This window comes from Megalobrama amblycephala, linkage group LG12, assembly GCF_018812025.1.
Source record: "Megalobrama amblycephala isolate DHTTF-2021 linkage group LG12, ASM1881202v1, whole genome shotgun sequence".
Lineage (NCBI taxonomy): Eukaryota > Metazoa > Chordata > Actinopteri > Cypriniformes > Xenocyprididae > Megalobrama > Megalobrama amblycephala.
This window is the reverse complement of record NC_063055.1, coordinates 10854513-10880455: the sequence shown is the minus strand read 5'-3', so window position 1 is coordinate 10880455 and position 25943 is coordinate 10854513. Positions and strand designations below refer to the sequence as shown.

At 35.5% G+C, this 25943-nt stretch overlaps 1 protein-coding gene and 1 long non-coding RNA gene across 2 annotated transcripts; one reads left to right on the top strand and one right to left on the bottom strand.

The window, feature by feature from the left end:
- Nucleotides 1–1548: 1548 nt before the first annotated feature.
- Nucleotides 1549–9039, bottom strand: LOC125280242. The gene is made up of 3 exons (XR_007187562.1): nucleotides 8606–9039; nucleotides 4839–4963; nucleotides 1549–3063 (listed from the first exon to the last, which is right to left on the bottom strand). It is a non-coding gene; the product is annotated as an uncharacterized LOC125280242 (long non-coding RNA).
- A 72-nt stretch (nucleotides 9040–9111) lies between these two features.
- dmrta2 (DMRT-like family A2) lies at nucleotides 9112–12181 on the top strand. The gene is made up of 2 exons (XM_048210629.1): nucleotides 9112–9987; nucleotides 10514–12181. Exons 1-2 carry the CDS (start codon nucleotides 9525–9527, stop codon nucleotides 11368–11370), a joined length of 1320 nt encoding a protein of 439 aa, XP_048066586.1. The 5' UTR covers nucleotides 9112–9524; the 3' UTR covers nucleotides 11371–12181.
- Nucleotides 12182–25943: the final 13762 nt, after the last annotated feature.

Here is a 25943-nt window from a genome sequence, read left to right as displayed (position 1 = left end):
CTAACATTTTGCAAATTTAATTTCATTTAACAAAGTACAATTGAGTGCAAATGCCAATTAAGTAAAAAACTAAAGATTTGTGTTGGTTCAGCTTATTTTATTTAAATAAACTGAGCAAGCAGCTAGAATCATTTTTTGAGTGCGTGTTAACAATGACATTATGTGGTTTTTATAATCAATTAACACAGCTTTTGTCATTTTTTACAAGATAGACAAAATTTGTCACCATAAAAGACACTTTTGGTTATACCGAATGACGATATTTTCAAACAATCCTAACAGGCTGATATCTAGCTAGCTAGCGAAAGGACAATTACACATTTTATATTTAGTACAAGTTTTTAAAATATTACAACATTTTCCATGTTTTATAGCAGTTGTACCAAATGACCTGAAGTTTCGAGACGTGTGTATGAGTGAAAGTGAAAACATGAATTTTTCAAATAGTTAAAAGAGAGTTATGCTTCATGACCATGTGGTGCTTTGCAGGTGTCTGAATGATGTCTCATCCTGTCACATGATACTGACCACATGACTTGGTCCAAAATGGTCCCTTTATATTGGTTACTCCAAATGACATCAATGAAATTCATTTTTCTGGACATTCTTTCTCATAACAAAGCATTGACTTCTACACATAATTTTAACACCATTTTGCACTATGTTGATATATGATGATATAAAATCATGCCAGAATAAAAAATATATACATTTCTTAAATTTTAAGATATTTTAATCATGAATTAAATGACTGTATTGGCCTTTGGACGGTTAAACCGAATGACCTTTTGACAGTTCAAAATCTTTAAAATACCTTTATATGTAGCAAAATATAATTAAATCCTTTTGTATTCGATTATATATATATATATATATATATATATATATATATATATATATATATATATATATATATATTAAAAGGTTTATTAAAGATATTTAGTTTTTAGTTTTGCACGTGATATTATGATGTGATTTTCTTTTTCTGATCACTTGTCAGACCTGTGACATCTCAATCAATGACATTGATCCGATTTTCAATGCCATCATGGTTTGATCCCAAACTCTCTACTTACGGACAATAGTAATTTTGTGGCTTCCTGTGACACAGATTCTCCTCTGGCAACATCAGGTGGTGACTCGATTCTTCAATAACAAAAGGGAAACGTTCAATAATGTTTGACTAGTCTTTAAGGGTCAAGAATGCTGCTGGCCCTTGGTGAGAGAAGAGAATTCTTGACGTAAGTGATCTCTTCTTTGAAGCAGCTCCTGATCCCACAGCATCCACTCACCCAACGATGCTGAAATCCCAGACTAAACTAACCTGGAGGGTCACTCAAAGTTTACTTTCTCAGAGACGCTAGAGAAACAGAATCTATGCGGCTTAAAGAGTCGCCCGAAAAAGGGGCTCATTTGTGGTGGGCATTGTGTGCGGATGGAGCGAGTGAGGCGGGAGGGGTTGGTGTGAACAGAAATAGTTTTATTGGCTGCTACCAAAAGAAATACTTAAGTCATCCTGACAGATCTCCAAGAGTTTTCAATAGTTTTACTTTACTATTGAGATCTGAAGATTATCGTACTGCAGATGCAACTTACTTTTTGACTGTATATGGATGATTCTTTAATTAGGAAAACTTTTTTTTTTTTTTTTTTTTCCCCAAAGTAGTTTTTTTTTTTAATTTGTCTCTCTCTCTCTCTAATTAATTGAATTAAATTTGCCAGAGTATCTCTGGCCTTCTTTAATGCATTGTTAAAATTCTAGTTTGCAATTTTTCTTAAGAACTTTAGAAAAAATAACACATTTAATTAATTTGTTATTTATGTGTTCAATTTGTTGTTTTAATAAAGATTTCTGCAGTCAGTACTCCTTTTTAAAAACAATTGATTTTAAAAGGTTTGAGTCTCTGATAGGTTATTGGTTATGAAGGAAATGAGCAGTGGCATTAGAGAAGCAGGCTGAGTTTTATTTAATTATATATTTTGTGTATATATACAGTATTTTAAGGAGGTCTAGATTGTAGAATAAAAATGATTAGATCTTCGTAAATTACAAATGTAAGCTTTCAAATACTAATTGGCATTTGAGGTATCAAAGTTTCGACCCCAAAAAATAATATTTACACTCTGGCATCAGAAGTAGTACTTTATTTTTTGTACTTTATTTTCCAGTGAACCACAAATTCCCTGATAGACAAACAACGTCCAGTAATATGAACTGACTGATGTTTTTATAGTGTATCTTATGAATAATTATAAAGAAACATTAAGACATCAGCTGTCCTTCAGAAATATTTTTCTCAGCAAAGGTAAATCTTCAGGATAACTCTTTTCATTTCAAGCTATTTCTGTTGTTTTTTTTTTTTTTTTGGGGGGGGGGGGGGGGTGTTTCTGTTTGCTATTTCTTTTTTTTGGTTTTTGCATTGAATAAAGATGTGTTTTATACTTTTACCAGAGCTGTATTAATACTATCAATACACTGTAAAAAAAAAGAAAAAGAGAATTGTTGGTTTAACTTAAAAGTAAGTTACCTGAATGCCTTAATTTTGAGTTAATACAATAAAAGCAATTGGTTTAATCAACAGAAACTCAAAATATTGTTATCTGAAAGACATTAATTATTGAAGTTAATTTGACAAAAGAAAAACTGTTGTGATAAATCATTACAGTGTAGGCATAGTATAATGCTATTCAAAATTGATTTATTTGTTTATCGGTGTTGTTGTCGTTGGCGACATTGTTGTCAGCGTTCACCAATTTTGACACGCGGTCTAAAAAATTGAGATAGCCTATCAGAATTTTCACTTTTCACAATTAAAATTAAGACACAACTTGATTAATTTATTTCTGTGAGTAAAGTGAACTGTGCCATGTTTTCTAGGCCTATACTTGCAGAAAAGGTACTGGTGCATTTATTAAATATTTCACGTAGTGTTCGGCAGCTTTCAGCGGTGACACTGAGCATTAATCTTTCGATATTAAAAAGTTGTCCAGAAAGTAAGTTGACACGGCCATTGTCCAGGTTAGCACAAGCCCCGTTTCCCACTCCCGTCTCATAAGAAAATTCTGCAAGGGAGAAGAAAAAATAATAAAGCTGTGGTATTCGGATTATCGAGGACGAGGATAAAGCATTAAATGGGGCTAAAGGGGCCTGAATAGACGCAGTGGCGTGCGAAGAGAAGCAGAGTAATTATTGCTTCATAATTGTGTTCTTTTTCCTTTTTTTTCAGACAGCATCGCGCTGCAGAGCCCCACTTGGAGCGGTTGTGACATTTAGGAGGCCGGTCTTTGTGCTCAACACTTCAAGTTTAAAAAACAAGGCCAATTGAGTCGGCGCAGCTCAAAGCCCGAACCATTGTGAGGGACCACATTGAGTTTGGATTTGGGACAATGGTGTTTCTCAAATTTCTTGCAAAAACCTATACTCCATCTGTGATCTCAATGAGCGCTCTTTCACTGGGTTCCTGCTTTTCTGTTTGATTCATTTGTAAAGGGAGGCAGATGTGGAGGGATGGAGGCCGCATTTTAATTGGCTGCTGCCTGAACACACACTCGCATCATTTCATCTGTCATGATCGGTGTTTGTGCATCCAGTGCGTCTATACAGGAAGATTACAGTAATATCTTTTTTATTACTATTATTATTATTTTTAAAATGGCGTGTTACATTAGGACGCCTTGATAAAGTTATTTCTCATCTTAAACTCTAAAAAAAAAAAAAAAAAAAAAAGGTTAAAAACAACCCAAGTTGGGTTGAAAATGGACAAACCCAGCGTTGGGTTAAACGTTTGCCCAATGTGTGCTGGGTAGTTTTATTGAACCCAAAAATGACTATATACTTAAAATGAACCCAAAATGGGTTGGAAACGAAACAAAAATAATCAAAAAGTGAACATTTATTAATAAGTAATTTTAAAGTTTAATTATTATTATTTGAAATTATTAGTAAATGTTCATTTATTAAACATATTAATAAATGTTAATTTCCAATCTATTTTGGGTTCATTTTAAGCAAACAATACAGTAATTTTTAAACAATAGTTGAGTTAAATAAAAAATCATGAATTATCACAACATTTTTTCTTTTGTCAAATCAACTTCAATAATGAATGTAGTTCGGATAACATAATATTTTGAGTTTCTGTTGATTAAACCAATCGCCTTCATTGAATTAACTCAATTTTTTTATTTCAATGAACTCAAAATTTTAAGGCAACCAGCTAGCTAACTTTTTCTTTTAAATGTTAAACCAACAATTCTTTTTTACAGTGCAGCAGGTTGGGCAAACATTTAACCCAACCACTGGGTTTGTCCATTTTCAACCCAACATTTTTTAGAGTGTATAGTTTTACAATTTTCAGTAATGAAAAAAAAAAAAAGACCAGAATCTTAATGCAACAAATTGCATTAAGATTTGAAATTAATTTTGCACCAAATGATAGGCCTAGGCCAGGTTGTTTGATTAATTGCATGAATTTAAAAAAAGTGCACGGATAAATAAATAAGCAGGAATAATTACAAATGAATACTTACAGGCTAAATAAACAATTATTGAAAATAAAATATTTTTAAATAAACAGCAAACCTCATCAGGCGTCCATCCCGAGTAAGCCAATAAAAGCTTATTTTAATGCAGTTATTTTAAGCGCTTTGTTCTGTGCCTTTAGGGGAATGCCATTGCTGCGCTCAAGGGTCCTGCGCGGCGCGGCAGCTTTTCATGTGAACAAGAGGTTAACAACCTAATGAGGACTTGGAGACGAGATGAAGCGTGTAAATACACTGGTTTCTCTAAAAACCGCGCGCTCGGCACCCTCATTCCCCTTTTTATCTGCTACTCTAACCTCTGCTGCGCTCTGCGCACTCAAACCATTCCAGCAGGAGTTCCTCAGGGAGGCAGTTCGGGTCCAGCCGCGCTCCGGCCGGGTATCAGCGGAGAGAAAGATCCTTACAATAGCGCTCCGGGGTGCTGGAGGAACAGAGACATGCTGTTACATATGTCGGGTCAAGCATCTCTTTTGTGCCGCTTTAAAAAGGTGTAAAACTCAGTCAGCGGTGCAGATTCTAAAGGGAGTGAAAGCCTTGTATGGGTTTTTGATGCATAGGTCTGATGAACTGTTGAAAGAATGTTGAATTTCCTAAGTGCCCACAGTCAGTTTTAATTGCCCGGGGGCATTTAATTGGAATTCACAGAGACGCCCATTCAATGGAGAGATTTTCTTTTTCAAGTAAAGTGTGTAGAGGGCCGGATTCATTATTTAAACTACGTAAAATATCTAGGTTCTGCATGAACAGAATTAGTAAATGTAGCCTACAATCTTAAAAATAAAAGGGGTTCAGCGCTTATTGGTCTTGAGAAGAATCGTTTTCCCTATCAAAGTTGGCTCTGTGGTTGTTCTGATATTTTAAAAGTGTTTAATGTTTAGATTAGTTAAAGAAGAACCAAAGAATACAAGTTAATTATGAATCTCAAAGTTTGAGATTGTGCTATATATAATGAGCTTTAATGTTTAAAAAAATGCATCATTCTACCTTATGTTTTGCATTGAGTAGCCTATAATATATACTGTACTTTTTATTGTGTGTGTGTGTGTTAGTTACATTCCGAAAGTTGTGACTATACAGGGAGTGCAGAATTATTAGGCAAGTTGATTTTCTGATCATATTTTTTTCCCAAACACATTTTACCAATTCCAATCCACATCAATCTTAATAACTACTATTAATATTGTTTTTAATCATTTATAAGTGATATATAATTGTTCATGAAGGCTGGAAATGAAAAATGCCTTATATTCAGGTGTGCAGAATTATTAGGCAAGTTTTCTTTTACAGGCAAAATGAGCCAAAAAAGAGATTTAACTCAGACTGAAAAGTCAAAAATTATTAAATACTCATGAGAAGGACGCAATACTAATGCAATACTAGAAATTGCAAAGTTAAAGCATGACCAAGGGACAGCAAAATGCTCATTGGGTCAGCGGGGTCAGACAACAACAGGTGGAAAAGAAAAGACACGTTAACAGCAAAATAATTAAGAATTAAGGTGAAGAATTAAGTGTGAAACCATCAGGAACCCTTTAGTCTCCAGCGCCACCATTTTCCAGAGCTGCAACCTACCTGGAGTCTCCAGAAGTGCAAGGTGTTAGGATCTCAGAGACTTAGGTTAGCTAAAGAATCCTAAAAAATGACCCGCACTTGATAAGAATCACAAGCTGAAGTGTTATAAAATACATGAAGACTGGGTTTTTATAGGCCTCATAAACAGACAGCTTGAGAGTGACTCCTGAAGGACCAGCACCACATCCTCTTGTACCACTGTTTGAAGAATTTATCTTCCAGAATCTGGCAGTAAGTTTTGGAAGATCATTTTTAGTCCATCTCTGCAAGACAGACATTTCAGGATAAGAGATGGACTAAAAGTGAACTCAAACACCTTACTGCCAGATTCTGGATAAATTCTTCAAACAGTGGTACAAGAGGATGTGGTGCTGGTCCATCAGGAGTCATTCTCAAGCTGTCTGTCTATAAGCCCTATTAAAACCCAGTCTTCATGTATTTTATAACACTTCAGCTTGTGATTCTTATCAAGTGCAGGTCATTTTTTAGGATTCTTTAGCTAACCTAAGTCTCTGAGATCCTAACACCTTGCACTTCTGGAGACTCCAGGTAGGTTGCAGCTCTGGAAAATGGTGGCGCTGGAGACTAAAGGGTTCCTGATGGTTTCACACTTAATTCTTCACCTTAATTCTTAATTATTTTGCAGTTAACATGTGTCTTTTCTTTTCCACCTGTTTTTGTCTGACCCCGCTGACCCAATGAGCATTTTGCTGTCCCTTGGTCATGCTTTAACTTTGCAATTTCTAGTATTGCATTAGTATTGCGTCCTTCTCATGAGTATTTAATAATTTTTGACTTTTCAGTCTGAGTTAAATCTCTTTTTTGGCTCATTTTGCCTGTAAAAGAAAACTTGCCTAATAATTCTGCACACCTGAATATAAGGCATTTTTCATTTCCAGCCTTCATGAACAATTATATATCACTTATAAATGATTAAAAACAATATTAATAGTAGTTATTAAGATTGATGTGGATTGGAATTGGTAAAATGTGCTTGGGAAAAAAATATGATCAGAAAATCAACTTGCCTAATAATTCTGCACTCCCTGTATAGCTTGGCTATCCATCGACACAAAACCGGCTTACTTCTCATATCTGTCAAAGATCACAATTGTTCCAGAGTTGTGCTTTCGTGAACAATCAACGCCTGCTTGCGGTTTTCTAATGATCTCGGGATGTCTATTTTCAGTCGCGTGAGATCGCTGCCGAGATAATGACTTTGAATGTCAAAAAGCTTTAGTTTAATATCGTCTCTATTAGTGTGCTGGTTGGGTAATTAAAGGTGCAGATGAGAGCGGCGGGGGGACAGATGGCATTTGCTTACAGTGATTGAGTGTGTAAACAATAAGAAACCGAGCGTCAGGGAAACAGTACAGGCCCACATCACTTTATCGAAGAGTGCGTGAAATTCAAAGTCCAGGTAGCAAAGAGAACCTGTTTTAAATTCTTTGACAAATCAATTGGCGATTTTGTATTATTCAGAAAGAAACAGGAATGATATTCAGCTGCAAGTCTGTTGCTTTTTAGCAGATGTAAGCGAACATTGAATTATTAAAAAAAAAATGGAACAGTGTAGGCTACAATGATGATTTACAGTTAAATAATGAAATATAGGAATAAATTCAGTAATCAGGCTAGAAGAAACGTGGGAATCTTCAGTGCGTATTTCAAAATACTTTATAAAGCATTTTGGAATTATGACAACCTAATTTTAAAATATTGGACTATGTAAAGAAAATTATGTTTATTGTTTCAAAAACTATGCTACTCTACGAATAGCAAATTAAAGCATTCCAAAAATATGCTAAAAGAATCTCATTGGCCTTTTAAAACCTGGCTAGTTTTACAAAAAATAACCCTCGCTTTTATTTTTCGCTTTTAACGTTTCGAAACATACAATAAAAATACAGCTAATTTTATAATAATTTAAAAACAACAATAATAGCTAGGCCTACTACTAATTGCACTTTCTGTTGATTTTTGTATTCTGAACAACATTTAAAAGTATGAAGAGCGTTAAAAAATAATTAAATAGTCATAGTCGATATGAAATGTGTTCGAGACACATCAAAAACAAGAAGAACGTTTACAATAAACAATACGATGCCAAGGATTATATTATATGTTTAAATTATATAGATGTTCGACATATAATACAGAGAAACAGTGATAGTCTTCTAAAGACTGACTTAAACAGCTATTATATCGCTTTAAACCATGTGAGACTTGTTAATCGAGCGGTACATATAAATAGTGTTCATTTAATTTAGCTCATAATTAGGCTACAATCAAATATCACTATGTCCTGTTTAAATCTATGAGAAATTCCAAGCATACGTTGAACATTTTTAAGTCCAGTAGCCTGTGTTTAATTCAGGGTAAGTTCTAAATTAATGCTACACATGAATGCCATTTTCAAACGACGAAACAATGTTTACAGTAAACAATGACAAACATCGAATTGCCCTTAAAATCTAGCGTGACAACTTACCGTTTTGCCTTTATCGATATTGACGTCAATCTACGAGGTTCTTCAGCAAACCTTTAGAACAAAATCTGGTGTTTCAGAAGTTAAAGATATGTCCTACTTACTTAGGCTAAAATTCACTTGTAAGGAAAAAATACATTTGTTTGCTATTCGAAGTCTGGAAAATCCCGTGATGAAGTTTTTGTCGGCTACTTTTGACTAAACGTTAATCGTTGAACAATGCGTTTAATATAGCCTATATAGTAGCAATAGTCAGTTGTCTTACAGGGTCCATTGCCTGTATTTTAGTAAATAATTTCTTATGATAAAAGTTTTATGTTTTAGCTCTGCGTGATGCCTGTTATTTGAGAAAAGAACGCAGGTGGACACAGTTGAAAAAGAGACAAGCCAATCAGATCGCTCCTTCCCCCTTTGGCCAATGACAGGCGCCACATTGTTGTCAAATTTGTCTAATGAAAACGTGGGCGCAACAATAGATCGAGAGGGATCTGTATCCACTGAAGATCTCTCGAGGAAGTTAGTGTCTCACACTGGCTCCAGCAGCAAACTCTGCTCTCTGAGACTGTCTGCTGATCATTGAGTTTAAAGTTAGTTTCGCATTACATTCAATGGATTTTTGTGTTTTAAAAATTGATTTATTTGTGTTTAATTTCTAAAAGAAACACTTTATTTTGGGCTGCTTGTGGACTGCGCGCAACAAGTTGAAGATCTCACTGGAAAGCGGACTTTGATAAGCAATCACAAGTATTTTCTGATCTCTTCTTGGACATCGGCATTCGGGCTGTGTTCTTCGTCAAGTGCTGAGCTGAAGAAATTCGCCGTGTATCGATTCTGCCCAATGCTTATGAAACACCTCCGATCGAAAGCTTCGGTTGCGCACGTATTTTAACCTATCGATCGACTGTTTGTTGATTCGGAGAATATGGATCTTCGTCCAGAGATGCCACCCGCCTCCCAGCCAGGGTCGCAGGTTCATCCGGGCGCCGCTGCTGCGGCCGCTGCCGCCTCCATACCGGTTTCCATGGCCAGTAACCTCTTAAGAGGCCCGCCGCTGTTGCTTCGCGCTACGGAGAAGTATCCACGAACGCCCAAGTGCGCCCGGTGCAGGAATCACGGGGTGGTGTCCGCCCTGAAGGGGCATAAGCGCTACTGCAGATGGAAGGACTGCATGTGTGCCAAATGCACTCTGATCGCTGAGAGACAGCGCGTCATGGCAGCTCAGGTTGCGCTCCGCAGACAGCAGGCGCAGGAGGAGAACGAGGCGCGAGAACTCCAGCTACTCTACGGCACAGCAGAGGGTCTAGCCCTGGCCGCCGCCAACGGCATCATACCTCCGCGGCAAAACTATGAGGTCTTTGGGTCAGTTAACAACGAATCAAACTCTGGTAGGTGGAGAAATTATACTCATATGCATATATAAGTTCTTAAAAATAAAGTTAGAATTTATATTTCTTTGTATGTTTTTTTTTTTTTTTTTTTTTTGTTATACTAAACCCAATATGTTGATCTGATCAACATATATATTATCTGAAGAACTTTTAATGAAACATTAAGAACTATTTGAAAATCCAAAGAACCTAATACCACTAAAATTTATTTTCAAAGAATGGCATATTTAACATGTACATACATGCTATATAAAAAGTAGTTATGTCATTATACTCCAAACAATGCTGGGTTGTTTCAACCCAAACTGGGGTCAAAAATGGACAAACCCAACCGTTGGGTTAAAATTTTAAATTAGGTTTGTCCATAGTTGACTCAATTTTGGGTTGAAACAACCCAGCATTTTTAGAGTGTAAATTTAATTCCTTTCACTCTCATAAATATTAATTTCATCTACTTACAATCCAAGAAAAAAAAAGCTATATTAGCGTATGGCAATTACTGACGTACATCAATCTATTTCAGGAGAATCAAACATCCAAAAGTTCGAGCTGTTCCCAAAGACACATTTACCAGGATCGGTGACCCCACAGCAAACGGCTGGAAAGTCCGTATCCACAGACACCGAGTCCGTTCCAGGAATGTCGTCTCCAGATATGCGTCACGGCTCGGGTTCGGAAAACGGTGACCGAGAGTCCATCGTGAGTTCCCCGATAGCCAAACCATTAAAAGACGGCGAGGAGACGCCAGGCTCCATCAGCCCGCTGGGCTCAGACTCCGGCTCGGATACTGATAAAGACGAGCAGGAGCCCTCGCCATCCTCCACAGCATCGCGACAGATGAACGCCATCGACATCCTAACGAGGGTTTTCCCCAACCACAAGCGCAGCGTCCTGGAGCTTGTTCTCCAGGGATGCGGCAAAGACGTGGTGCAGGCCATAGAGCAAATCCTCAACAATAGCGGTCAAGCCAAGGGCCCAGAGGAGTCCTGGACGGCGGAGCGGATGCTGCAGAGCGCACAGCCGCCCGTGTCCTCCACCCCGCGGCCTGTGTTACCTGGAACCATGACGCTCAGCAACAGATCTGCCTTCTCTCCTCTGCAACCCAACGCGCCACACTTTGGTACCGACCCCAGCACATATCCTCTCAGTACACATTTGGGCCTGAACCCACTCCGGCTGGCATATTCAGCTCACAGCAGAGGCCTGGCCTTCATGGCTCCGTACTCCACCACAGGTCTCATGCCAACGCTGGGCTTCAGGCCGCCAATGGACTATGCCTTCAGTGACTTGATCAGAGACAGGACTCTCTTGCATAAAGATCAGAGCTACACCAATGGACTGTACGGTCCTCTTGTCAACAACACTCCAGAGAAACAGTGAGATGGTGTTTTCCAAATGTAGACAAAAGTGTTTAATGTCTTCTTCAGGCCTGAAGATTCCTCATCCATAAAGACTCGGGGGGCCTTGTGTTTCTGTATATAAAATGTCTAGTTTAATCACCAGGAAAAAAAAACGTGTTCGGTGGTCGTGGCTTCTTTGAAGTTTGTGATTAATCAAAAAAGAAAATGGTTACGTGTAAAGGTTAAAGTAGTTTTACTCATCTTACTGCAAGATGGCGTTACTGACACTGCCTCAGCGCAACATTAGCCGGAGGTGAATTATTTTAGACCTTTAGCAGAGTAACCATAGTATTTTCAAGTAATGTATAAATTGTGTATTTTAAAATCCTTCACGTTTGTTACAATCCATTTAGATTATTTACCAAACGGATTAAGCCCCCGTGTGATAATAGTGCAATTCCTAGAATAATTTGCTTCATCATTTGAAAAAAGGGACTATTCTATAGCATTATTGTTATTGTGGAACGTCTGTTATTCCATCTTTTTCTGCTCAGTGTCTGTAAAATCGTGCCATGTTCATTCAACAGAACAGAAGTTCTTTTGGATGGTTACTGGCTCAAGTAGACATTTGTGTTCCCTTTGTGAGTGATATATTGTGTTACACGACGAAATAATGTATATTGCATTTCTTGATGATAAAGTCATATTTGTCAAAGTCATTTTCTCAAAAAATCATCAAAAGGGAACTAAAAAGATGTAAAACGATTGTTTGTTGAATGAAATTGCTGCGTTGGGACGTGTACATTTTTCTGTGTAAAGTTTGCAAAAAAATAAATGTTATTTTATTCTTACGCTTTGCTTGTTTTGTGCATTAAAATAGTTGGCCCATTGAGGCCTATTTAAAAGCACATTTGGATAGCTGACCAACTTTTACCATAATTACCCTACTTTACAACAACAACAATAATAAATGTTTAACAAATAATATAGTAGTAATAATAATAATAGACTACAACTTTTACCTCATAAATAGGCTAGGTATATTTTCTGCTATATATTTTAACATTTGTTTTTGTTAATAATTTAAGAACAATATATCTACAGTTTTTGTTTATAGTCGTATCGGCAGTGATATTTTGAGCTCTTCTCTTCTTTTAAAAGATTCTGAAAGCCTCTAAACAGAGACAGTCTCAAAGCAGGAGTCCACTGTATTTTCGCACGCACGCACGCTCGCGGAGTGTATATAGCTGCACTATTGAAGCGCGATGCCATGGAGACATAATCCCCCTCGCCAGAGCTCAAGTGTTTACTTTCTCCCCGCAGATAAAACAGTGTAAACAGCAGTGTCGGATTGACAGTGTGCCTTCATTTAACGGAGAAACCGAGTACTCCAATGTTCATAATGCACATTTGATGAGGTGCATGAAAACACAGGCCCTTCTCTCGGTCTGTTTAATATTGACATAAATAGTGTTTTAATACATTTTAAATCAATTCCTCTGCCCGGATACTTTTTTGTGTGTGTTTTTACTTATTTTACAGTCCGCATAATTACTAAATTTCGATAGAAGCCAATTAAAACATAATTGTAAGAAATAATAAGAATAATAGGCTAAATTATATAAATATATTGTTTATTTTTAAGGTCGTAGACAAAATAACTATTTTTAAACGATCAGGTGTAGCCTATTTCATCGAAATAAAAAGTAATAGATGGGCTATAAAAATGCGTTCAAAACCTGTGCTAATTTTAATTTTTGCTGTTTTTTTTTTATTTTTAAATAATGCACTGAATAAAAGGAAAAATATGTAAGTTGTCAGATTTTTTGTATTCAGATTGGGCAGACTGATACCAAGCAATCTAACAATTTTATTTATATTTAGCCTATATCTAGTTTGAATTATTGCACAAAAAAAAAAAAAAAATGCATATCTCTGTTTGTCTAATTTTAAATGTATTAATATTCAGGAAGATAAGAACAGACAGGAATGTTAACAGAACAGACCGTTTTAGCCTATCCCTAACAACCCCCCCCCCCCCCCCATTTATCTATTTTTAATTGTCCTTAATGCAACTGAGTATTAATGGATATAGCTGTGGATTTACTTCTAAAACATTTCATATTAGAAAACTATTTTCAAAATAATAATAATAAAAAAAAAACTGTAATTGTTCTGTGTTTATAGAACAAAATAAAAAATAAGATGGTCTCATCGTTACAGACTTTTTTTTTAACCAAAAGACTTTTACAATTCTAATCTAGAATAAAATTCACACGAATTAATTTAAAGAGTGATTAAAAACACCGATACAAATAACACTATTGACAATCAGCATTGTGAAATTCCCTAATCTTGTAATTGTTTCAGAATTTGGCCATCATGTTAAAATTCTAATCTTCACTGCCGGAGTATGCCGCCCTCTTATGGTAGAATGTGGAAATAAACGGAGACGGTCAGTAAATTCACAGGTGATCGCCGAATAGATTTGTCTTTGATGATGTCGCCACCTTGTGGTGAAATATATGATCAACAGACAGAGGTAGAGGTAAAACATCTGTTTGGTCATGGCGTGAAATTATGGGCCAAACCGGAAGACATTTTCACCACGAGTTCAATTCCGCGGGAATTTCTTATGGACTTTTAGAGTAGCGATGTTCGTTTTAGGAGTAGTAATGTAAGAAATTTGGTTAAAATCACTCGGAGAGACTTTCTCTTTGTTCTAAAACAATAATTTGACTAGCGTCTACCAAATGACTGTGAATTTGCACATATTTTACAAAGAGATTTTCAGATGTTTAACTAAAGAGATTGCAGTGTATTTAACAAACTAATTAATACAATTATAAAAAAACAAAACAATAAAATATATACAAAAAAGTATAATACAGCTTCAATCATAGCAATTTAGTTTGTTCCCATTCGAGCTGCAGACAGAGGAGAACTTCAGGTTGAATGTCACGTGTCTTTGATACCAGAACAGGACATGATTCCATCAAATATCTCTACAACTGGTGAAGGTAACTCTGGAAACCCAACTCAGACTATGTAAATAACGCTCATGCTCCCTCCATTTTACCAGAATACATTGATTTACCCTTATTAGCTGATAATTCTGATTATGTTCAGTTCAGTTCAAAATGGACAAATTTAGTTGTCTGAGAAAACCTCAGACTGAAATCTACATTGATCTACTGATGTTTTCAGACTGTAGAAAAACTAGCGATGAGGTGTTTTAAAATCTCATCTGAACTTTTTTGTTGTAATGAGTAATGCATTACAAATAATGAGCACTATGTAATCAGATTACTTTTTGATTTAACAAGTAAAGTAATGAACTTTACGTAATCAGATTACTTTTTGATGTGACGAGTAAAGTAATGCATTACAAGTAACATGCACTGTCATCAGATTACTTTTTTGATGTAACAAGTAAAGTAATGCATTACAAGTAATGAGCACTACGTAATCAAATTACTTTTTGATGTGACGAGTAAAGTAATGCATTACAAGTAACATGCACTATGTAATCAAATTACTTTTTTGATGTAACAAGTAATGCATTACAAGTAATGAACATTATGTAATCAGATTACTTTTTTGATGTAACAAGTAATGCATTACAAATAATGAGCACTACGTAATCAGATTACTTTTTTGATGTAACAAGTAAAGTAATGAACATTACGTGATCAGAGTAATTTTTTGATGTAACAAGTAACGCATTACAAATAATGAGCACTACGTAATCAGATTACTTTTTTGATTTAACAAGTAAAGTAATGAACATTACGTAATCAGATCACTTTTTTGTTGTAATGAGTAATGCATTACAAATAATGAGCACTATGTAATCAGATTACTTTTTGATTTAACAAGTAAAGTAATGAACATTACGTAATCAGATTATTTTTTGATGTGACGAGTAAAGTAATGCATTACAAGTAACATGCACTATGTAATCAAATTACTTTTTTGATGTAACAAGAAATGCATTACAAGTAATGAGCATTACGTAATCAGATTACTTTTGATGTAACAAGTAAAGTAATGCATTACAAGTAACATGCACTATGTAATCAAATTACTTTTTTGATGTAACAAGTAATGCATTACAGGTAATGAGCATTACGTAATCAGATTACTTTTTTGATGTAACAAGTAAAGTAATGCATTACAAGTAACATGCACTATGTAATCAAATTACTTTTTTGATGTAACAAGTAATGCATTACAGGTAATGAGCATTACGTAATCAGATTACCTTTCTGATGTAACAAGTAATGCATTACAAGTAACATGCACTACATAATCAGATGACTTTTTTTGATGTAACGAGTAAAGTAACGCATTACAATTAATGAGCATTACGTAGTCAAATTACTTTTTTTGAAGTAACTGCAAATTATAATCTAATAACACAAATACATTTATTTACATTTAAAAATGTACTGCAGATGAAGTATTTTCAAGAACAACAGTCACAGTAATAGTAAGACTTGTAGCTGAAATATAGCTAGTGATTCATGATGTCCAATTTAGTGGACAGATGATTAATCAGAATTTCCTCCCAATCTAAAATCAGTACTTGGACAATTTAACAATGATATGACTCCTTAGATGTTACTTGATGTTCAACTTTTTTTTTTTTTTCTCGCAAGAGTCTCCTATAAGGAATGGATGGATATTCCAGAGCAACTTGGCATTTCTAACTGGCCATCTTGGTTTGGAGAAAACAAAAATTCCACATACAATGGTTTGCCACTTGGTGGCAGTGTATAGGATGATGCACTAGTGTCCACTGTAGTGGTTGATGTGCAACTATGCCATCAAAACCCATGCATACACAAGAAATGGCTTTTTGAATAGCTGTCCACTGTAGTGACCTCTATGCGTGAAAGCGTTAAGATTAATTTTATTCTGAGCTTAAAATGGCCTGTCAGGATTTAATTATTATTATTATTATTATTAGCATAACTGTACATCTCTTACTTAATATAAAATTCATATAAGATAACATTAACATACTATATATTATACTAAGATTGGATTTTTACATGTTAAATCTAACAGTTTCTCTGTGAGAAAAAGGGCAGGATATAAAGTGACAGGTTAAATGTGGAGTTACAATTTTATTATGAATAAATATCAGTAAGTCAATTCTATCATTTATCTTATTTACTTATGTGTATATACATATTGTTTCATTCTGTTATATCATTTATAGAAACATTTTTATTTATTTTGTTGGGATTTTCAGTAAGACAGATCTGTAGCACCATCTGCTGGACTGTTATTGCAGAGGCTAAATCATATCAGTCTAAAAACTAATTCAGGGGACCTTTAGTCATTACTTAAATATATATATTGTTGTGAAATAAAAAATTCTGAAATGCTGTTAGACTTTTTACTTGTAATTGATATTTTATTGAGCTTGGATGACACACAAATTATGCCTTTTGATTCGATATACTATCATGACTTGTCATAGTTTAACATTTTCAGTTAATCAAAAATGTATTTAATTTTAAGTTCTGTTAATGTAAAATACAATCTGATGACGTGTAAACGTGTTTCATTGTTTTGAGTTGTATGAACACTTCTTTTAATTTAGACGAACTTAAGTTAAGTGAAACTGGGCTGGGATTTATATTTCCCATCATGCTTTGCCCATGGCACTTGAAAGGGAGAGTAAATGCTAAAATTAAGTGTTATATTATGTTATATAATGTTTTTTGCACAAGATTAATGGTAAGGGAGCTTTAGCAGTAATTAGTGTTTTGTTATGCTAATTTAGAAGAGTTTCAGTTAATGTGGGCTTTTGGAGATTTACCATCATGGTGACAAGCGGTGCTTGGTAAGTTCATGTTACTTAGAAATGTGTTTTAGTGTGTCCAAAAAGCGTCTTCACCTTACTTAAAACGTTATGTTGGATCAACTTAAATAATTGCATTCATGTTGACAATTATTAAGTTCATGTTACTTAGAAATGTGTTTTTATTGTGGTCTTCACCTTACTTAAAACATTATGTTGGATCAACTCAAAATATTGCTTTGAATTAATGTATTTCTCCAAATTGGCTTAAGTTAAAAATTCTAGTGGAAAACGTTAAAAAAATTTTTTTTTGTTGAACCAATGTTTTTTAGAGTGTAGTTTTATTTAATGCCATGTCAGAATCTGTGGCTATCTTCATGGCAAAAACTGAATTCTAAAGCCTTTTCTCTTAAAATCTTACTAAACAAGTCCTTAAGTGAGCTTACTTCATAAAACTTACAGAACATAGAAACCACAGAATATCATTATTTTGCCGTTTTTGATTCCACCTTTTTGCTTCTTTTTTTGTGTGTCACATTTCAACATGATTTTTCTAAAAAAGATGCATGGATAATCAAGTAAAACCAGTTTGCTTAAATCCAGTCAGTGTTCATTTTGATATATTACTAACAATATAAAATGTATTCTTGTTTACTTTATCAAAATCAGTAAAAATTTCACAGCCAAAAGACGTGTACCTTGACCTGAAGGTGGACGGATTTAGAATTATACTTTACTTTCTGTTGTCTTATTGAAAGTATAAACTATCAATAAGACAACAGAAGGCATGTAGAAGATTGTGTACAACAAATACGACAGGCTTTTTTTAGGGGGTTAAACAGTTAAAGGGATAGTTCACCCAAAAATGAAAATTCTGACATCATTTACTCATCCTCAAGTTTATCCAAACCTGTATGAATTTCTTTCTTCTGCTGAACACAAAAGAAGATTTTTTGAAGAATATGGGTAACCAAACAATAGATGGATCCCACTGGCTTCCATAGTATGGAAAAAAAATCGTATTGAAGTCAATGGGGCCCATCAACTGTTTGTCACCAAAAGTGACACAATTGATGATGACAGAATTTTCATTTTTGGGTGAACTATGCCTTTATAAGTGCTAAAATACATTATGAGTATACTCATTTCAGTTTCAAATAACTTTGCATTAGTTATCTAATCTGTGGCCTATCTGTGACCTAGTGACCTCTAGCTGTCCGATATCTGCCTTTACTCTCTCTGAGGTGAGTGTTTTTGGATGCAGAGGTAATATGAGGTAATTTTTCACGAGAAAACTTGATTTAATAGGTAACAGCTATAATTGTCCTGTCTGAAAATGTATTTTAATGCGGCACAATCAGTCCCCTAGTAAATAAGCCTGAAACTGCTTGTGTGCGGTAATCAGAAACCAGACATTGCTGGAGGAGAAGCAGGCATTGTATTGTCTGATGGAATGAGACAGGAAAAAAAATCCCCAGTGGCAATTCTTTGAAAACAGCTTTGACATAACCTGGTGGCTACATGTGCTCTGAGACCTTGTGATATTATTGTATTTGGTGCTGTGATATCCCTTACACAAAAAAGTTTGGAATATTTTTTTAAGTGTTTTTGAAAGTCTCTTCTGCTCACCAAGGCTGCATTTATTTGATGAAAAAAAAAACAGTAAAAATGTATGTTTTAATTGAATTAAAATTTGTATTTAATACAGTAATATTTTGAAATGTTATTACAATTTAAAATAACATGTCCAGTCTTCAGTGTCACATGATCATTCAGAAATCATTCTAACATGCTGATTTGGTCTGAGGAAAATTCAGCTTTGCCATCACAGGATTAAATGACATTTTAAAATACATCCAAATAGAAAACAGTTATTTTAATTTGTAATAATATTTCACAATTTTGCTGTTTTTACAGATTTTTTTTTCATCCTTGGTGAGCAGAAGAGACTTCTTTCAAAAATATTTAAAAAATTGTAATTAATCCAAACTTCTGACCGCCAGTGTATGTGTTGTGCACCTGTAAAATTTATTGTAACAAGAGTGTTTTATTTTAATGTGCGTGTGAAGCGTGTATAGTGACATTTTTCCGAGGCATTCGGGTCATCAGATCTGCCCTCTGTGGCTTATTCAGAGAAAAATACTCATTCATTTGTTGCAGATTACAGAATTATAGCCTGAAAGCAAATGTGTAATGAATTCTTGTTTTCATTTTTTGTTCATTATTGGTTTGTCTCTGGAGAGCTTTGGGCTTGTGTCGCAGGGTTATTGCTCTGTTACACCTGCACTCTATTGACTTTGTAAAACCTGTTCCTTCATATGAATTATTTGCTTGGCTCTTTGTTGGTTAAGTAGACCCGGGGAGCAGCAGCCATTTGTTTTTGTTGTCTGAGTGTGTATTAATCACTTGTCAAATTAATTAGGCGTAACTGGTATTGTTTATGCAGTACGTTGCCTCCATTCACATAGCCTTGTTCAGTCTCAAGAAGCACAGAGTAGCATTTTACCACAACATTCCTCTGAACTTGAGGGTGAAGTCAGTGTTGCTAAAAATGAATGTATTTGAGGTTAAGCAACCAGTGATATCGATTTGGTTTGGCTATCAATGTTAGCTTGCTAAGAGCGTGTAGATGGAGTCCAGAGGTTCAGGTTGTGTATCAGGCGGTCTTTTACACTAGATGGCAGTCTTACCACAGATGTTTCCCATCTCTGTTAGTGCGTCTTCTGCAGTGGACACAAGGTCAGGCTGTTCTGCTCAGACATCTGGTGCAGTGTTTCTCCAGTTGGACCATTCATAGAAACGAAATAAGAGTCACTTGCTTTTGTTGGCCTTCTAAATTTGAGACATGTAGAACTATAGATTAGAGTATTATGTATAAACCAGCTGTAATTTCAACAGGCTGCAAAAGAGCTTTTGGATGCTGCATACAGACTGTCATTTTGTTGTTAATGTTGTTAAAAAAACTGGCTGCTGTAGTAGTAAAAAAAATAGTGATGCTTGCTGTTACAAGCTTTAAATCATTGCATTTTGGCGACTGTATATATTTAAAGGTGCCCTAGAACCAGTTTTTACAAGATGTAATATAAGTCTAAGGTTTCCCCTGAATGTGTCTGTGAAGTTTCAGCTCAAAATACCCCATAGATTTTTTTTAACTGCCTATTTTGGGGCATCATTAACTATGCACCAATTCAGCGCGCGGCCCCTTTAAATCGCGCAAAGTTGTGTTTATGCATTATACAGACTGCAAGTTTAAAAATGAAAATAGCGACGGCTCTCTTGTCTCCGTGAATACAGTAAGAAACGATGGTAACTTTAACCACATTTAACAGTACATTAGCAACATGTTAACGAAACATTTAGAAAGACAATTTACAAATATCACTAAAAATATCATGTATGGATAATGTCAGTTATTATCGCTCCATCTGCCATTTTTCGCTATTGTTCTTGCTTGCTTACCTAGTCTGATGATTCACCTGTGCACATCCAGACGTCCTGCCCTTGTGTAATGCCTTGAATATGGGCTGGCATATGCAAATATTGGGGGCGTATATATTAATGATCCCGACTGTTACGTAACAGTCGGTGTTATGTTGAGATTCGCCTGTTCTTCGGGGGTCTTTTAAACAAATGAGATTTACATAAGAAGGAGGAAGCAATGGAGTTTGAAACTCACTGTATGTCTTTTCCATGTACTGAACTCCTGTTATTCAACTATGCCAAGGTAAATTCAATTTTTGATTCTAGGGCACCTTTAAAGTTCCCAAATGTCATTAAATTATGTAATGTTAATATACCATCCAATTTGAGCTATTAAAATGGGTCTTTTGTACTGATAATAATACAGGATGTGTAATGGAAAGTCGCTTGATGACTTCAAATTCAAATTTATGACATAAATGTATTTCACTTAAACACAATTTTAGTAATGTTTTATTGTTGTATACTGTATGTAAATATGTATAAAGTATTTCATACTCTACTTTTTACTTAAAAAAAAGCATATGCATTCATACGTTGTTTTTTTGTTTGTTTGTTTGTTTTGGCATTTTTCATTTTTCTCTTTATATTTATGGATATACACTACCATTCAAAAGTTTGGGGTCAGTAATATTTTTAATTTTTAATTAGTACTTCTATTCAGTAAACAGTAGAGACTTTTAGGTTGTTACAAAAAAATTCTATTTCAAATAAATGCTGTTCTTTCTGTTCATCAAAGAGTCCTGAAAAAACTTTTTCATGGTTTCCACAAAAATGATTAAGTAGCACTTTTTTCAACATTAAGAAATATTAAGAAATGTTTCTCGAGCTCCAAATCAGCATATTAGAATGATTTCTGAAGGATCACGTGACACTGGATGGCTTTGCAATTACAGGAATACATATATTAGTTATTTTAAAAATACAATAATATTTTACAATATTTATTATTATTATTTACATTACATTATTATTTACAATTAGATGTACTTATTTTTGTATTGCATATGGTAAGGTAATAAACAGTTAACAGATTAACATTTTTACAGTAGCATTTTTAATTCACTAAGATATTTTACAATGCAAAAGCCAGTATCACTCAACACTATGCCATTTCACCAAAAGCATCATTTTAATGTTTCCAAACTTCCAGTCACATTTAATAGATTAAAATTAGAAACATGACCACGTGACTGCTCTTTTTTTTCTTTAGGCAGTGAGATGTGTCTGTTTCTCCATCTATTACCTCTCAGTGCTTAGCTTCCATTGTGTTCTTGTCAGCGTGACAGCTATCCTGCAGTGAGCTGATAGGTTTGTGCGATGAGTTGGGGCCCGTGTGATTACAGAGCGTGTCACAGTGAAGCCACTGAAGGGCATGACTGGACACAAATGTCACTGCTGTGACATCAGTCAGGTAAAGGTGAAGGGTAATTATGAATATGAGGTCAACAGTAAGTAGTCATCAGCTTGGGAATTGCTAAAACGCGGTGGACGGCAGTGATTACAGAACATGCAAATGCTCAACCTCCACCTGTGATGAAAACCATTTAATTCGTTTCTTTCTCCTGGATGCTGTTTGTGCATTTACAAATCAGTGTTTCTGAATATTTTCCCAGCTATCAGCTGCTTGTGGTGGGCGTCTCCTCCAGAAGCTCCGCTGGAATGAAAAGCATTGAAGTGCGAGAATCTTTTAAGAGGCGAAAGCAGAAAGTAATTTTGCGAGCGCTTCGGCACCGTTATCTGACTGTGTGTTTTTGTGAGTTTCCTCTGGCTGAGCTGTAATGAATAATTAGTGGAGGGAGAAGATAAATAGCCATGGGGCTTCCTGCTACTGAGGAAATCCATTTAGGTTATTACTCCTTACATAAAACTCATTTTCACTCTAAGAGCTGCCTTTACTGTCCATGCTAAATAACAAATAGAAAGTGCATAAACAAACAAAAGAAAGGCAATTACTTTTCCGCTCAATAGAGAACGCCGGTGAACGGTCCTTGTCTCCGGGGTGTGAGGACAGTGTTCGGTTAAAGGGGACGCAATCTCACGGGGGTGGAAGGGTGACACACTTTAGCATAGGGTTGATGGCATTCGATGCATTACCTATGCGGGGGTCAAGGTAAGCGGTCTGACCTGCACCAGCGGGAGTGGATTGGAGATCAGAGGCAGGCTCAGGTCAGCAAACTGTGCATTTTTTGAAGGGCCACCTTGAGGATTATTGATTTCGGGGCGTCATTTGATACATTGATTTAAGGGAGTAATAGGATGCTGTCTGTAGAGGGGAAGGGGATTGCTTATGTGACCTTGGCATCTGCCCTTTAAGGCCCTGTTCATGACCCACGGGTCAGTGTTATATCACACCCAACCTGCTGTTTTGGGTCTAGTGGGATTAAATGCCACAACGCTGTAGGCAGGGACCAGTTTTGATTGTGTGATTGCCTACAATGTCAAATTTCCATCCGCATGTGTGCACGATTAGTTATTATTACCACACGAAAATGGTAATAAAATATGACAAAATCTCAGAGTTAAACTGTGTCAGAAAAATATATATCTTAATTATGTCAGATAACACTTAAGCAAAACATGGTCAGGTCAAAGTGTCTGAATAATTTTTGGTCCCAAATTTTTTATCAGTTTTACATGTAGTCCACTGTATGAAGAATTTTTGGGTATAATATGTCACAGTTTACTTTATTTTTCTATCCTCACTTACATAAATGAACTATAGTGTCCTGCACCCACTAGTAAAAAAAAACAAAATCTAGTGTCTGAATAATTTTTGGTTTGACTGTATATATCATATAGTGGAAATTATATATATATATATATATATATATATATATATACACACACAGTATAATGTAATTATAGTATAAGTACAAATATAGTATTTACTTTTAATAATTGTAATTGTAATAAATGTATATGAACAAATTTTGTATGTGTATATAATACTAATCAATTTTTTGGTGTTCATCAAAATATCGTTAGACCAAAACTAATCAAAAGTTGTTGTAAGAAACAAAAAAATACAAAACCAAAATTATAACTGAACAGTTGGTCTGAGCTTTTTTGGTGGCGTTCTCTATGGTTTGTGGTGTGATCCATCTTCCTTGGTTTTGAAGTGTCAGAATCTCTGCAGGAGGAACACAATTCACCTCTCCCACACAGTTTTACCTGAACAATTCGCAGTTTACTCACTGCATCTTTCTGCCTCATGAAGATTTTGGAGCAAAAAGCACCATTTGCTATTTCTCTTAAAACTTTCATTAACATAAACACAATGGTGATTTTGTCTTCCAAAAAACTGACCTCAAAAAGATCATCACTACTTAATACTATCCCTTTGGCATGTTGATTTAGTCCCAGGAGCTGCTCCAGCCGGTTGATTCGGTCAGTATGCGTGGTGGTAATAATTCCCTGAAGGTCTCTAGTGGTTGGCTTTAGAAGAGCTTGTCAGGTTTTCAGTGAAGTAAAGCCATTTTTTTTTTTTTTACCAATGGAAGCAGTTCTTTCGCATTTTATGTATCATCATCATATTAGTGGTTGATCAGGAAAGTTTAAAAGGAAAGTAGACATGTTGAACCAGTGGTGTAGCGTCTGGGTATGCAGGGTATGGATGTGCATATGGGCCCGGGAGCAAATTCTCAGAACTTGATCTTAGAGTACAGGCAGGAACATAAGGGTGTATTAATTCAAGAAATGAAGGTGCTACACCATATCAGGCCTTAAAAACTAGAAAAGAATTTTGAACTGATTGTGATTGGCCATAGGGAGCCAGTGCAGTTGCTGAAAGATGGGAGTGATGTGTCTGCTGATTTTTTGTTAAATGTAAGGGCACGAGCAGCTGAGTTTTGAGCTAGTTGTAAGCGATTAAGGGCTTTAGTGGGTAGGGCACAAAACAAAGGGTTAAAAATAGTCCAGACGCGAGGTTATAAAAGCATAACAGTTTTGGCATCTTTGAGATTTAGTGACGGTTGTAAATGGACAATGTTGCAAAAGTCGGAAAAAACAGGATTTAACAAGCTGGCTGATTTCGGGTTCAAAGCATAATTTAGAATCAAATAGTACCCCAAGATTCCATATAATTGGTGAAGGATTAACTATAACTCCATCAATATGAATGGAGGTGTCATGTTGGGAAGAGATATTTGGACCGGATATCTGTTTCGTCAATATTCAGTTTTAAGAAATTTTGAGCCATCCCTACAATGAGATCTTGTAGGCAGGAAGTGATGGAAGGGGTTGGGCTGAACAGTTAGATAGATTTGTGTATCGTCAGCATAACTATGGAAATTAAGACCATGACGCTGAATGATCTGACCAAGATGAAGCACACACATTAAAAATAGAAGTGAACCAAGAACAGATCCTTGAGGTACACCACAGGAAACAGTGACAGAGCAAGATTTGTGTTTATTAATGATAATGAATTGTTGCCTGTCAGAGAGATATGAAGTTTGCCTCTAAAAGGCAGTGCCAGTGATACTGATTGCAGTTTTCTAGGGGTGTAACGGTACACAAAAATGAAGTCTGAAGTCGGTTTTGAAGTCATGGTTCGGTACGGGTTCGGTCAAAGTCCCTTTAAGACAAGTCATTTCACTCGGCGGCCATCTTTGAAACGCCACTCGGGCATCCTGGGCATCATGCCCTATCTCTGTGAATGGGGAACATCAAATTCTCCAAAACTGTTCGCCAACCTTACGATTACATTTCATATTTGAAATCACCAATGAAATCTGACAACAGCTGTCTTATAAATGTTTTATCCAAACGCTCGAATCATGACAAAAAACTGTATTTTTAGGCTGGATCAAGCTAATGCGCATGCGCAGACCTAAATGCGCGTCTCTTCTGGCATGTTTCAGAGGTGCGCGTCTGACTGTTTCTATAGAAACCGGTGCTTCTAACGGCTGCTGCAGTGACGCGATGACTTTACCAGTCGGCGATTGGCTCTTATTTAGAAGGCGGGACTTATTCCGCCATATTGCGCGTTACACTTTCTCCCATTCAAAGCAATATGAGTGACACGTCTTGTGTTATTCTATAGTCTTTGGTTTGGTACAGCAGGGTGAGAAAACAAAACATTTTTTATTAAACAATGTTTTACTGAACCAACTGTGTCTCTGTCTCTGTCTAAAAAAAGGATAAAAAAATTTCTGCTAATGCTGTAAACTATTTGGGAGCCTTACTTGCACACTACTATAATAAAGGTTACAATTAACAACAGAGCCCAAATTATTAAATTCAGTTGCTATTTATTTTTTAGATATAATCATCAACACTCAAATAATAATAAAAAATGTATATATTGTAAACAT